General features: G+C 36.0%; 1 protein-coding gene across 2 annotated transcripts in view; it reads right to left on the bottom strand.

Moving 5' to 3' along the window:
- LOC137405762 (DNA-binding protein SMUBP-2-like) overlaps positions 1 to 15797 on the bottom strand; it is a 35304-nt gene extending 19507 nt beyond the window's left edge. For both annotated transcript variants that reach the window (XM_068092146.1, XM_068092147.1), the window contains exons 1-7: positions 15669 to 15797; positions 10376 to 10542; positions 8843 to 9032; positions 7068 to 7171; positions 5282 to 5514; positions 2757 to 2891; positions 801 to 1025 (exon numbers count right to left, since the gene is read on the bottom strand). In XM_068092146.1, the coding sequence (XP_067948247.1) occupies positions 801 to 1025; positions 2757 to 2891; positions 5282 to 5514; positions 7068 to 7171; positions 8843 to 9032; positions 10376 to 10542; positions 15669 to 15763 (1149 nt within the window). In that variant the 5' untranslated portion in view covers positions 15764 to 15797. The remainder of the gene's footprint in view (positions 1 to 800; positions 1026 to 2756; positions 2892 to 5281; positions 5515 to 7067; positions 7172 to 8842; positions 9033 to 10375; positions 10543 to 15668) is intronic.
- Between the last annotated feature and the right edge of the window lie 27 nt (positions 15798 to 15824).

Genomic DNA, 15824 nt, shown 5'->3' with positions numbered 1-15824 from the left:
TTGTCCGTCTGTCTGTCCATCATTGGGATGAGGTTAGAATAAAAGATAGCTTTTAACGAGACTACAACTCATGACCCTCAGCTTGGTATATCGACACTCCAACTGCATCAATAGATCACCTTCAGGAATTTCTGAATAATTGCGCCGCTACCTATTTTCTGTGCTTGGTCAACACACCTCACAGTCTCTAATAGAGAGCTAGCTTGCCAGGATACTTGTATACATAATAGAGAGAGTCTTAGACACCATTCTTTCTCTCAAGTATGGCAAGAGAAAAAGCTATATTTTTAAGGCTACTACGGGATTCTCGTTATTTAAATCAAATTTGAGAATTTGCACCAACTTGACACTTTACGTAATATGGAATTATTTACGTTATATGGAATTATTTACGTTATATGGAATTATTTACATTATATGGAATTATTTACGCTATATGGAATTATTTACGTTATATGGAATTATTTACGTTATATGGAATTATTTACAATATATGGAACTATTTACGATATATGGAATTATTTACGCTATATGGAATTATTTACGTTAGACGAAGCAAAAACTTTACAGAAATTCTTTACGCCATGAGGAATTTACGTTATAAAAGAGTCTACTGTACAAAAGATTATGAGAAAGCTATGAGGCTTACATAAACCTTTTCATGCACATAAGTATTCTGTTCAACTTGTACTAGTCAGTTACACTCTAACACTAGACAGATGAAACAGAAAGCTTCCCAAGCATGATTAAGTTCACACAAGAAGCCGATACATAACTTTGCAGTAGGAAATTGTCCTCACCTGGGAGCATTCATCGATGACCACAACATCAAAGTGAAGTTCTTGAAGTGCTTTGAGAGGACCCTCCTCAGTGGCTGAGGTGAGAGTGGAGAGAATGACATGGGAGTGTTTTAGAACTTGAGCTACAGCTGCATGGCTTTTTTCTTTGAGCTCTTTTCGAAGTGCCTTGAGCTCAGTCCGTAAAGATTGGTATGCGGGTCGTCCTTTCCCTTGCCTCATACTTTTCTGCAAAGAACAAACATGAATATAGGATAGCAATATTAAAAAGGATATATCCATTTATACATATAGCTATAGTACATATAAAAACATATAAAAATGACAAAATACATTATAAGACATAAGATATCAGAATTGCATCCACCCTAATGCTGGTAAAGTTTCAAGTGCCCATAACCTTCAACGTTGAGGAATGATCTTTGCTAACTTTATTAAAAAGAACAGTCTTGGCTGGGAATCAAACCCAAGCCTCTTATGCACAGCTAACTAGGTCACGTCAATCTAAATAAATGATAAGTGCTTATACCTAGTTGTCTAACACATTGTCACACTACTGTCTGTGGATCACTCCCAAATCACCATTAAACAATGTACTACTGCATGATCAGTCATGTTGCGCGTTCAAATCAATTAGTAAAACAATCACAAGTCTTTTTTAGCAAAGTTGAAGTTAAAAAAACCAGATCTTTCTTTTATTAATACGACTAAAGGATGACTTTGTCTGTCTTGCTATAGGCTAGCTAATGATGTGTGTACATGAAAAAACAATATGCCATTGATTGAATCAAAACCAATTCTTCTATTGGCCAAGGTAAAAAAAAACATAGCACCCGTTTCTCCCTGTTGAGTGTTATCTTTTAAGCATATATATACTAGTTGGATGCCCGGCGTTGCCTGGGTAATAAAAAGGTTTTTGCGCAGAAAATTCATTTTTTAATAGACTCTAAGTTTTTTTACCCAATGAATTTGAGTAAATTAGGTTTTTATTTAAGCTCTTTAACAAGAGCTGTTACTATAACTTGAGCCAGCATCAGGAAAAAGACTGTGTCATGCTCTTTAAGCGTGCTAGCTAATGCTAGCTAATGCGTGAATATTTTAACCAATCAGCATTAAAGATTAGCAGGTGTAACGAGTTACATGTGCCATTCCATTGTAAAGTAATGTGACCGCATGACCTACTGGTATAGCACGCCTGTCTGCAGACCTGTAGATTCCGAGTTAAAATCCTGTAGGAAGTGATTTTTTGTCCCTAAAACCTTATCGTTATAACTGGACACACGAGTGTCAAACACGGAGATTCATAAAATATAATACTAGCCGAACGCCTGGGTATCAAAACAGCTTACAAACAGTGGCAGGTAATGTAGCTGCCTGCCACTTTCCATAAACCTGGCACACTGCCAATGACTAATTAATAGGTAGGTATATAATATATATAATAAGTCGGACAAAGAATTACATGAATCGCACGATGATTTATGATAATCAGAAACGATTTCACTGAGAAAGTCACATGTTCTGATCTTCGAGAGTTGAGGCTCTTAAAAATATCGGGACCTGTGGTTTGATGACAGTGAATAGACTAATTGGTTTATAAGTGAGGACACGGTTCTGTGTACTATAACTCGACACTTATACTGTCCAAGATTCTAATGGTACATGGCAGATTACAAAATGAAAAAAACTACTTCCATTTTTGCAACAAAACACTTGCTTCCTAAAATTGTAATGGAGCAATCGCTCCACTTCCAGCTGAAAAAAATAGACCAAACGAATAATTTTTGTCACAAACATCTAGTAAGGTTCAAAGACAGGCAAAGACTCGTAGTTATTATATCAAAAATACGCTTTCAGAAAACAACTGCTGGTGTTATAGAAGTCGATCTTTCAGCAAAACTTGCTTGTGCAGAGAGAATCTACAGGCTTACATATACATTACGCATCTGGTAATCTTACCAATGTAGTCTCAATCTCTGAGCGAATGTCTTCTACCAGACAATGTTCCTCACTTGCCGCTACCCTAGCATCTAGCGAATACTTCTGAATCTCATGCATGGCTCGGGCTGGGTGACCAAGCCTCGTCACATCCACCTGCAAATCACTGGGCATTAGTCTGTATAATCTACTATTCTATTCGCAGATCACCAATATTAGCCTGACTGTTTTAGGGGAACACAACTCCAACATGTTTATTTAACCTGGCTTAATAGAGTATTTTGCGCAGCATCTTTATGACATAATTACCCTGCTCTAGTTCTGTACTTCTCAAATAGCGGGGTGCTCCTCTCCGTTGTAAAGCTCGATCAAGGGTGCACGTTTTTGACCTCCAGAAACATGTTTTATCTTTCAATTCAATGTTTTACTGCCCGAGAATAAAATGCAGTTGCACCTCCCCTAAATTAGGGAATGAGGATAATCTCATTGTTCGAGTGTGCTAGGAGAGCATTCACTCTGTGATCTAAGGGTTATGTTTGTACTGAATGTGTGTCGCATATGCAGCACAGGACAGGAGTAAGAAGTGTACTGAACAGATCCTCAAATGACACCATGAAGAAATATTTAACAGGGATGCGAAGACAGGCATAGGAAGATAGAGCTAAAGACAAACGAAAGTCTCCTGAAATCTAAAGCGAAGATATATGACGAAGTGTATGTACGATTTAATTTAACTTTTAAATTGCAGATACACTTTTCATATACATTTTATATCTTTTGCTTTAGTTAAACAGCTTATAAACAGTGGCAGGTAATGCAGTTGCCTGCCACTTGCTATTTGCCTGGCACATTGCAAATGACTAATTCAAGTAAGCTACTATCTGCATCGCTAAACTTACTAATGAGAGCCATAAGATCAAGCTTTAATGACGTGGCATAAGTGGCAGAGTGCTATGCGTATTTTAACCAAGATAACAACTCATATCGCCTCATGAATCCATAGCATATCGGATAGCTTAATTGGTTAGGTTATTTCCTATTGAACTGGGAGGTTCTAAGATCAAATCCAGCACAAAGCAGATCTTTCATCCCTAGATTTTAATAGTTATAGCTGGACAGACCGAACAACGACAGACTTGAATAGTTGAACAACTATGAATAGTTGTGGCTGGAGGATAGGAGAGGTTTTCTTTCTAGGGGAGACATAACGGAGTAGCGCTGCTCTAGGTGAACGCAAACCCTATATAGTAAAGCCATAGTAAACCTTATATAAAGCAGACTCCACAGTTGATGTCTTTAAATGTGCACTAAACTGGAGAGATGCTAAGGAAACAGAACGAATATTTGATGATGACACTGAAAGCACTTTTATGAGGTCTAAGAAATGTTATTGTAGTCATTGTTTCCATCCTTCGAATATTGTTTCTTGATACAATTATTTTTTGCTACCCTGCGGATCACCTTTAGTGGTTTCAGTACGTCACGGTCAAAAATGTTTGTTAAAAAACTAAAAACAAAAGAATATTAGTTTAAAAAAAATTAAAATACATAAATATACAGAGATAAAATACATTTATATACATGTAACGTTCTTCTCACAACGAACCCAGTTAGTCACAAGAACGAATATACAAACCGGACGAAGTTCGAACTACGCTGGTCTTATGTAAGCGGATTCTCCGGCTTAAAATACTGGGACGAAGTAGAAATATAAACTGAAAATCAAACAAGATAACTTCAATTTACTCACTTATTATATAGGAAATAAATGCAATATGTTTAGAAAGCAGGTTAAGTTTTCTGGTGTTAAATTTTAGCTCATACATATACTTTGAAAATTAGTTTCTATTTCAAGGATTTTCTCCTATCGGGAGGACGCCAGTCCCCGTCAATCATGAAAAGTGAGGATTCCCTTGGTATCCTTCGGAGTACAAAGCTTTGTAACAAAGATAAGATTGTGATTTTTAAAAGTGATTTCTAAAGATACAATATTTATAAAATTGGTTTAGCGAAAAATCCTTGGAATAGATAAGAGTAGAAGATATCAACTGTTTCTGAGGCTAGGGATTGCTGCGTAAACTCCATAAATACATACCTGCGTTGATTAAATACAACATCAGCAATTAGCCTGAGAACTGACTATCTTGGAAATAGAGTTAAAAATTTTAGTTGCATACAATTTGTTGAAGTTCAAATAAACATAATTAGGTAACCGCAAGTACTTTTTAGTGAGTATCAAATTCAATATTGTTGAAACACGAAACAACATTGAATGCAATGAACAAGGACGAAAGGTTTCATTCGATCAAGGCTGGTTTCTGACAGGCATTGCGCAACATGCTGCCATAGAAGTCTCGTGAACATGGCCAATGATGACAACAGAATATCGGTGTTTCAACAGCACAAAAATTGGAACGAATAAAGCAAATTATGGCGTAATTTATATAAGATCATCTGCTCCAAGATACAAAGGTTACCACTGATAAAACTGTCTCAGCAAAATTCAACTTTGTATGTAGAGGGTTGACTATATATACAATAATTACCTTAGCTTTGGCCAATCTGAGCACTAAATTATCGACAGCCACATTGCTAGGAGCACAGGCTAAGACCTTGAGACCTCGAGAGACAAGTTGCCGTATAACTTCTATTACTGTAGTGGACTTGCCAGTTCCTGGTGGTCCATGGATGATGGCCAAGTGCTCTTGGCGCAACGCTAACTTGACAGCGTCCTGTTGGGAAGTGTCCAGTGATTCATTGTGAAAGGAAGTTATCTCCTCTATCAATATATCAAGCTATCAAACAGAGTCTGCTTGGAATAACATCAAGTAAAGATTCCAAGTTCAAACTTAGCCACTTTTGGCTTGTCATGGCTGGTTGTCACAATATACAAACAACTCTGTCAAATGAATCCTTCAACAAAATATTTGCATCCGTAAACGTACGAAGAAAGTTTACCAGAGTATGTGTAGTTTAGTTACTAAATTAGACTGAACCATGTGTGAATCAGGAAAGCAGGTATTGCATTCCATAGAGTTAATCAACTCTAGGGCTTATGAATTGAAAGAGAAAGGACAATCCCTCGTAGATTGTGCTCGTATGCATGACATGTGCTTAGTTTACTGCAAGCAGAGGCTCTACGTGTTTTTAAGAGCATCGTTACACAAAAAATGGCTCTGATTTTGGCTGGAAATTTATGAGCCCAGTGGTAAGGAAACCTCGACTACTAGATACATGCCCAATTGCAAAGAGCAACTTAAGGTTGTATGTCATTCCTGTCACCACTAGTTACATTTGTTTAATCGAACCCCAGCCTGTTGTTAGCGGTTCAGGCAGCCTAGATCACAGCTGCTCTCTTATGAACTAAACTTAGAATGCTAAGGATGTTCTAAAGTTTGTTTATCGTTGACTTTTTTATTACCAGAACTATGCTGAGATTATATTTGGAGTTGTCTTCTTTCACCTACCAACAAGACATTAATTTCTATTGGCCTACATAACAAGAAATCAAGGATTCTAATATTTCTAAGTTAGCTAAGAATAACGAGTTCACATATTTTGTTTACATAATCCCTGAACATGTTTTAACAAACTGAAGACCCAGTAAGTTAATCAATAAACAAAAACATCACATGTTTCTCTCAATTTTGTAGAGCAAAGACAAGGCTCTGTGGAAACACAAAGCACAATTAAATAGTGCACACATATGCTGGCTAATATATACAATGTATAAGAACTTTGCTACAAATTAAAAGGCGGTTGCCTGGCACAAACATTCACCTAAATGTTAAACTCCTTTCCGCAATAATATCTCTTTTAAGCAGCACCCAACCTATAGTTTGTAGACATTTTGAGAGGACAATGTAAGCCTTCAAGTCTAAACAAACTGTTAGAAAGTTAATTTTCACAGTAGGAAAACCGTAAACTGCCCCTCTAACGCTTGACAAACACTTTCTTGGCAAATTCAAGCAGCAGTTTAATAAGCGGTCATAAAATACCATAAGCAGCATTTATTGCCACTTTAAAAATAAAGATCTATTTCCTTTTTCTTTTCTAACATGAATTAATTTTGTACATTCACATAAATTTATCCGTCATCAGCCTATATTAAAAACGGGCAGACAACTTTTTATATCACAAAATTATATTTTATTTCAATTTGGGTGAACATTCGAACAAATGTAAGCACTTGTCCAAATCAGCGTTAACAAATCGGCCAATTCTAATGCCAGGTTATAACTTGCCGTAATAGCACTCGGCTAAATCAAACGCTTGAAGCATCCGACTCATGAGAACAAGCAATGAGAGATATGAGAATTTCAGTGTGCTCACCAGTTTCTGAGTCAGAATGAGTCGAATCTTCATATTGGTTGAACAAAACGCTAATTAACCTGGAGGAAGGAAGATTTCTACCAGTTCGGAGCTTGGTTAGGGCGCTGCAACAATAGATAGAATTATCTAACAGGTGAAGGAAGGCAGCGATGAGATATATGAAAATTCAAGGACGACTAAACTATTTTTAAAGAGTATTCAAGTCAGCTAAAGAATGAAGTCTACGACATACTTATTATGTCGAGGATATGATGCCAATCAAGCGTTCCTACAATTAAAGTTGATAGTCTTGAAAAAAAAACACTAAATTACCTGCCACCGTTTATAAGCTGTTTTTATACCCATGCATCGCCGAGCATTCGGCTAGTTACAAATAAGTTCTAAATTAATGGCATGCTCTAAATCTGATGCAAGAACCAATAAAAAAACTGTATTAGATTTATAGGTCATGCAGTAGACTGTGAGTGGCTCCTATAAAATAACACTGATCTGCTGTGATGCCCTGTGTTGTGTTTAAAAACGGTTATTATCCTATATCATTCAGTGCATCTTTTGTGTCTACATGTATGAATAAAAAAGTTGGCAAAGTAATTTTTAGATGTTTTAAAATTCTTAATAGATTTCTCAATAAATATTTTAACTATGCCTCTCTCTTGGTCTGCGTGCTTTCGTGGCTCTAAAGAGTTATTTAGTAAAATTATGCAATAATATTATTGAAACCCTGATTTTAAGGTTCTCAGTCTACTAGCAAAGCAAATTTACATTGTGCATCATGAGCCAGCCTTCTCTTTAATACTGCCTGAGACAGAGACCTTTTTGGATGTTGTCGTGATCGCCTTAGAGATCTTTTAAATCTTTTTGTAAACTAACTTAATATGATTAATGGCTTGTCGAGTGATCACATTGTAACTATTTTTTGTTCCAAATACTTTGAGCATACGACTACATTAATCACTCTGATAAGTTTATTAGGAAACTTCAATTTTTTACTGCTTTACTGGCAATAATTTTATTTCGGACAAAAATGTTTTCTAAATTATCCATACAAACTTCACCATAAGATGAGCCGTGTTTGTCTGTAGCCACGATTAGGTGTTGAGAAAAAACTGCATTATGCGGGATACAAATCCGTGATACACATAGGTATTTCAGAATAATTGTGCACATAGTTATTCTCTGTGCTTTATAGGTAGACTTGAGGATCTCTTACAGCACACTAGATTGAAAAGATACTAGAAACCTTAAAAAGCAACAGTTAGACAACCAAATCAAATAAATGGTTCAACATATAACGTTTAAAATACCTTTTTCTGGCAATTAAACTTACATTATATTCGGTGAAACATTGCTAAATTGTTAATAATTAGTTTTTGTAAAAGTTGGTGTGTAATAAAATGAAATTGGCTTCAACATGCTATGACTGACCCACTTCGTGATTTTAGTTTTAATTACCGGTAGTTGCTGGTAGACATTTACAACTTGCACCATTAGGGCATTGAATTATCTTTCTAAGCTCACAACTGCAACATGGATGGTGAATGCATAAAAAGGTTAAAAAGGATTTTCTTAAAGCACAATTCTGCCTCTCATAGCCGAGTCATGAACCTATATGTGTTAAAAGTGAAATACCAGCTTTACTAAATCAATTTCATTTATTTAAAAGGAAAACAGACAAGATTGGTTCCCCGAGAATGAAAATTATAATAGTGATTAAAATAAAACACTTAACTGACGATCATGGAGGAGGCTTTTTGGCTGAACAAAAGTCTACTTACTGTTTAAGCCTTTTATATGTAACATCATTTGAGAGTTTGACTACATAATAATGACTATCGTCCCCGAGGACAGCCAGCTCATCGCTTGGTTCGAAGGCTATCGAGACGAAGCTAGAGGTAATACCAATCACAATTCCTGAAGAGATGGAGAGATCTGTGGGACCCAGCTCGTGCAAACCAACAATGTCACCTGTAGTAATATAATGATGTTTAGAATAACTAAAAATTCACTCAGTTTTGCTACCTACTTGAAACCACCTGGTAACTGGGTGCAGAAATAAAAGCTAATCACTTGATAGATCAGCTAAGTATACCATACCATGTGAGCGCAATGTAATGATTCGTAACGACCCGGCAATTGTCATTCAAATGTTTTCTATTTAGCAGAAGTCATGCTTGAAGTATGCAAATGACAACTTTTATAAAATATTAGTCGATTCGGAAATTGCATGAAAATAACCTAACAAAGGAAACATTAAGAACAAAGGTGTAGGTACGAGGGGGTTAGACCTGAGGCAATAAGACAGTATAGCCGAATCCTTTAAAGCGAAAACCAACTGAATAAGTCCTCGAACTCTGTTGGGCTGCATCTTTACTATGATAAGAAAAGTGCCCGTCTGTTTGTCTGAAGCCAAGGTTAGAGATTGAGATGAATGATTACTTTATACAAGACTCCAATTTATCACATTCATCTTAGCAGAAGGGCACTCTAGCACCTGCAAATATCGACTGCCTTTTGGCATTTTAGAATAATCATACAAATAATTATTCTCTGCACTTTATGACAGAAATAATATAGATGAAGTTTGAAAAACCGCTATTTATTTATGATTTCAAACGGCACATCTGACCATCTCTCATGTCACATTAGATTGCCAGGGAATTAGTGATAATAAGAATGGAATCTAATTAGTGTGAGGATAAGATAGGGTAGAAAAAAAGATTGTTCAAATGCTGATAGTTTTTTTAATTTACATAAGGTGAGCAGCTATAAATATAAATTTATATATATAAATATATATTTATAACTATATATTATAAATATATATTGCAATAGACATATATTTATGATATAAACATATATATTCATCACAAATATATATTTACAGCTATATATATAATTATATATGAATATATGATTATACATGAACAAATATATATTCATATATAATATACAAATATGTATACATTTATATTCTATAAGTTGTATATATTTAAATTCTATATTATATTTATTTATATTATATATAAATATAAAATTTTATATCAATAAGTAAAAGTTCCAAAGAGCATCTCATGAAAAATATGATCTAAAATATGGTTTTCTTTACCAAATCGAAAAATAAGTATTCCCAAGACTGTCATAGACATTTTAAATTAATCTAAAAATAACAAAAAAGGATTTTTATTTCAATGCTGAGGCTAATTCAGATTCCATTTCTGCACAAACTCCTTACTTGATTTCTGGATCTTACTCATAATGTTCTACGATTGCAAACTTGAGACGATACAAAATATCATTGTACAAAATACCATTGGTGATGCTGTTGGCTGGAAGTTCTGGCCTGTTAACATTAGATGACCTGAGAGTGAGAATTTGACGTCCATATAAACTCGTCTTACGAGAGTCAATAATAAGTTTCGTGAGACAGACACCCCTCTTCTCGAGCAGCTTAGGTGGTACACTTTCATGCAGGTCTCTGCAAACATTTACAGATGTCTCAATCTGTAGTTGAATCAATCGGTCTTACTTCACTCTGTTCATTACATTTACAGCCCGTGTTCAAATGTAACAAAATTACATCCTTTTAATGAAACACACCTGAAATTGGTAGAAATCTTTGCAATGAAAGAAAACATGAAACAAGGTTAGACCACTATCAGGATCAAGTGCTAGAATAATGAAAGTAATGTTAATAAAAACTCATGATAACTTTGGAACACAAACATTTAGACACTTGATAACTAATTTGAGCGGCTTAACATCTAAATATATAGCAAACAACATTAGAAAGCCATCGAAATATTGCAGATCTGCAAGTAAGTACGTATTTAAACCGATCTTCTTCCTCCATAATTCAGTTTTACAGGGTTCAAATAATATTAAACTCTGCTTCATACATTTGTCTTTCATAGTTCTAAAATCCTGAATACTAACTAAGAAGACTCATAGGAGCTAACCAGGAGTAGCAAAAAAGGAAGCTGGTGATAGTTTCCTTACAATAAAAACAAGAGATAGTAAAAAGGAGGAATATCTTTTAAACAATTCTATAAAAGATATATAAAGCTGTCTAGTAGTTATCATGGTGAAGATAGTGACAGTGATGCAAAGAAAAGAAAGCACAAGACCAGTAAAAGAGAAGTAAACATGATAATTTAAGATAAAGTATAAAAAAACAAAAAATTATTCAAAACATATTATATTTTAAGTTCACACAGCATGAGCTTTGGTCATTTATTATTCATCAGGATTGTTACCGCAACCATAGGAAAAAGCAACCTTGAGCGTTAGATATGTTATCATCAGGTGTATATACTCATCAGCCTTGTTTTACAAGTAGCGCTCTAAGCTTAAAAACAACTGTTATGACTGCAAAATCTTTTCTTGCTTCTAAGTTATATAAACTAATTTAGTTCATGAAAGCGGATAACAAATTTTTGTAGGCTCCTTCAGTTGTATATCAGAGATGCCCATATTTTAGCTATCTCCAAGTCTATCTACATGTAGTTACAAGTACTCCCAAGACAATTTTAAGATCACAAGTATCTAGTTCACTTGGTTTTTTGAAAACGCGAAAAATATTCAATCTAAAAACACTTTTATATTCTCAGTTCATAATTAGGAGAGGACATTCACTAGTTCAATATAGCAATCTTGAAGAATATCTGTGTTGTGTATGTTACGCATGACACGCTATGGCTTTGTACTGAGTAATATAAAGGGGAAATGAGTCAAAACCTTCATGCGCTACATGAGAAACAGAACTTCACGCTAGTCAGCGTCTGCCAACCACACTGAGACGTGGACTCAGATGACCTTTTGTAGAAAACTGCAGTAAATTAAAAATAGTGAAGGTAAACAAAAGGACAGTGTTACAAACGTAAGTAGCACTGATATAAAAACAATGCCAGCAACTACCTGAAAAAAAGAGATCTAAGAAATATCAAGAGAGCAAGAAAGCAAAATCTCTAACAATGACTAAATAAGAAAATAGACCCAAAGAAAAAAGAAAAGATATGCAAACCTTGGCAGAGATAATTGAGAAAAAGAATCAATACTACCTCCAAGGAAACACCCACTCATGGCACAGATATAGGATCATTCTGGAACATGCAGTCAAGATTTATCAAACATACCAAAAGTGTTGCGAATGAAGTTCATTTTTGCTGTTCTTTGTTATTCTATTCAAAACTAGTATGCTTGCCAGTCATGTACGCTGTGAGAGATCGTCATGAGTAATCAGTATGACTATTTTGCCAAGTGATATGGTGACTGGGTGATGCAGTGGTTTGCTCTTGAATCTGACTCACTGGTTCGATTGATCTGATGCGATATCGATTCAATTTCGATCTGATTCGATTTCGATCTGATTCAATTTCAATCCGGTTGGTTCGACTCTCATGTGAGGAAGTCTTTTTTCTTAATACTCTTTGCGTGGCTTCGGACAGCTGGACGGAGAGACAGTGATCTTATTATAGTAAAGATTGGTTTTTATGCGTTGTCTGGGAATGGTATAGTTAGTGGCTAGCAAGACTTAACACTTGAGACCCAATACATGCAGATGATGGCCAATTTTATTCTAAGAACATTTTCAATTTTCAGAACAATTTTCAAACAGTCAGCGACTGTGACGTTACAACTCATACAAACCAACTTCATTCCCAATTCAGTTTTTGAATCCATTGTAGTTTAAGCATCTCTAGTCGTTGTTCAAACCAAGTAATGATTAACAGCTATATAGAAATTACTAGATGAGTGCTTGGCTAGTTGATTCATAATTTTAGCCTCGTAAACCTGGTTTATATTTTAATGCATGAGTTTTAGTCAGATGTTTTAAAAATGATTAAATTTATAAATTTTCATAAAAGAGTTAGTGCAATGCATTGAGCCTTTTAGCCTAAAATGGTAAAACATCTAAATTCAAGGCACTTATTGGTCGACTACCGATTAGCTTCCATTAAAACCTTCTGTAGTTAATTAATGTGATTGACTAAGCAGAATTTTGGCTTGCATGATTTATCGTACCTGATGTTTTGACTGCAATGCTTTGACCTTTGCAGACACTTAAAGCTTTAGAACATGATAAAGATAGTGTAAAAACTTTTGGTTTTTGTTAACAATGATAACATAACTGACAACGAAAACATGATTTTGCTTGCATCTGAGGAAAACTCAGAAACAAAAGGAGCAGAATTAAAACTGACTCTAGTGCAAATGGGAGTGAGCTAGTAATAGCATCATTAAATAAAGCTGAAATACATAAGAAATAAAAAGAAGACAAAACTCAAGAAGGCTCAACAGAAAAAACAGCTATCTAGTGAAAATAATAGGGTGAAGTAAATGGCAATAGCCAGAACCAGACTCTTGAACAAAGTAGTGGCCTGAAACAGACTATTGGGGAGAATGCCGGATTGGTTCTACAGACTGTAGTCCAAGTTGAAGATCTCTAATGAAGTAATAGGCCACACAGCACCTGAGGCTACGGCCGGCTCGTGCTTAGGCATGTGCCTCTTTACAGGGTGCCACCGAGGTCACCATGGAAACAGTGAGCATCCAAGATGGCATTACTCAGCCCAGCAAGTGATTGGGCGATGGCAGAGGTGAGGCTTACGTCTCTGGAACGTTGCTTGCTTGACAACCTTTGGCGACATCTCTGCAAAGACAGTCTGTGACAAGAAGTTTCAGTTTGGCAGGCTGTGGTCTTTGAATGTGATTCTCCAGCACGTCGTGTGGTAGAAACTGGACACTGCTGTGATGGCAGCAGACATGACCACAATGAGAACATTCATGTTTTTTTATTTGGAAGGCTACTCTTTTTGAAAGAGCACTTGATGCAGCGCAGCACCATGATTGCCAGTGAAAAGTTCTGGTAAAACGCATATTTTTAAAGAATAGGCAGTTGCATCAAGGACATCCCATGTTAAGCGAGAGTAAAAGTCAATAAAATTTCATCCAATAACATCCCATTGTGTGATTTGTGAATCATTCTGTGCGTGGACCAATCATCGCCAAAAGGCTCAACCTATATCACTTGACCAATCATTTCTCGTTTTGTTGATTGCGCATGTATAAAAGGCTCCTGAACTGCATATGTTGGGTAGTCCGATTTTGATGTGCCTTTGCTGTATTGCTAATAAACTTTATATTATACTTGAAACAAAGCTTCAATATTTGTATATTTAGTAAACCAACTATTAGGATATTAGTTTAACCAACTTTGTTCTCTCCCTGTAAGCCATGACATAGGTCAGTTCCTCATAACTGAAGTTACTCAAGGTTTCAGGAGACACCTAGAGGGCTTGACGAGTCCGTGACTGTAGGTAACATACATGTAGATGTGGTATAAGACTGAACCATAGCTGCATCCACTCAATCATACTAACCTAGCTGGACTAGTGTTCTGTAGTAAAGTAGCAGCTATTGCCAACTGGTAAAATAATTAAAACAGACAGGGCATCCGGACATCAGAGAGATACTTCCTATGTCTAAATTACCTTGCATACTGTATCAGTGAGCTAGCTGTGCTAGAGTAAACATGACAGTACAGGGGAACTCAGCAGGGTCAGCCTTCGATTAAACTACACCAGGCCAGCTGTCAGTCTAATTCAGCCAGACCAGTCTTCGGTTCAACTGTAAGGTTCCCACAGATCGAAGCCAAATCTTCACACAACTTGATTGGGCCAGCTTTTGGTACAATTCAGCTGAGCCACTCTTCACTCCAACCGTAACGAGCCAGCTTTCGATTTCATGAATCCAGGCCAGTCTTCAGTCCAATTCAGCAATGGCCAATGCTCGACTAGAGGCAACTCTGACTCTCATAGAATTTTTAAGGGTTTTTGATTATACCTTTGTTAGAATTATATATATATATTTTTACTTCAAGGGGTCTCTGTACATAACCATAGCAGATGAGCATTCATGCTGAGAATGGTGTAACAGTTTTCTCAACATTCCGACTCAGCACTGGAGACAAGGCTGTTTTACGTAGAAGGGAGAGCATGTGTGCCAGAACTTGAAAAGTCAGAACATGAAGCAGTTTGAAACTAGAATGTGATGCCTTTGAGCTTACTCTGACGAGGTGATGAAGAAGAGTGATATAGCTAAGCAATCACGATGCATTAAGAGTAATTTAGTAATGCCATTTTTACTGAATGAGCCTGTATTGCAGTGCGAGTCAACTCAGCACTGGGTAGGCACCTGCAGCAGATCGTACAGCTTTCTCACAAGAAGCAACAAAATGGATTGGATGTTAAGATGCTGACAGTGACTAGTTGTCAGTGATGATTTCCCACTCCAACTAAGTGATGCGCTAAGTGGTTACTACATTGACAGGCAGCACAGTTTAATGTAAGAAAGCTACTATTAAGTTCAGAAATAAGGCAAAATAGTATTGTCCGAACAATGTTAAAGTAAAAACCAGACTTTCTCCAAAGAGCCAACAAGAATATTTTTCTATTCCCTGCTTTTTATTTCCGGGCTGGTTTTGTGGTAAAAGACTAATGCTGAATATATTTGAATATTTTTTCCACAAAAAAATATTTTCCAATCTTCTATGTTAGGCCAACAGAACAGTTTAAATACTTTTTAACAAATTGTTATCTTTACCGAGCTTGTTCCAATTCTGCATCTCTTTCCAATTTTAACAATTCTTCGGTTTGGTGACAGTATTTATCGACACAATCTTGCAAAAATAGGCTCATGTTTTCTCTTATGGGCTATCTCGGGGACCGACCACCACTCTGATTGGTTGTCCAACGAATA

The sequence above is a fragment of the Watersipora subatra genome, chromosome 10, assembly GCF_963576615.1.
Source record: "Watersipora subatra chromosome 10, tzWatSuba1.1, whole genome shotgun sequence".
Lineage (NCBI taxonomy): Eukaryota > Metazoa > Bryozoa > Gymnolaemata > Cheilostomatida > Watersiporidae > Watersipora > Watersipora subatra.
This window is presented reverse-complemented; position numbering and strand designations above follow the sequence as displayed.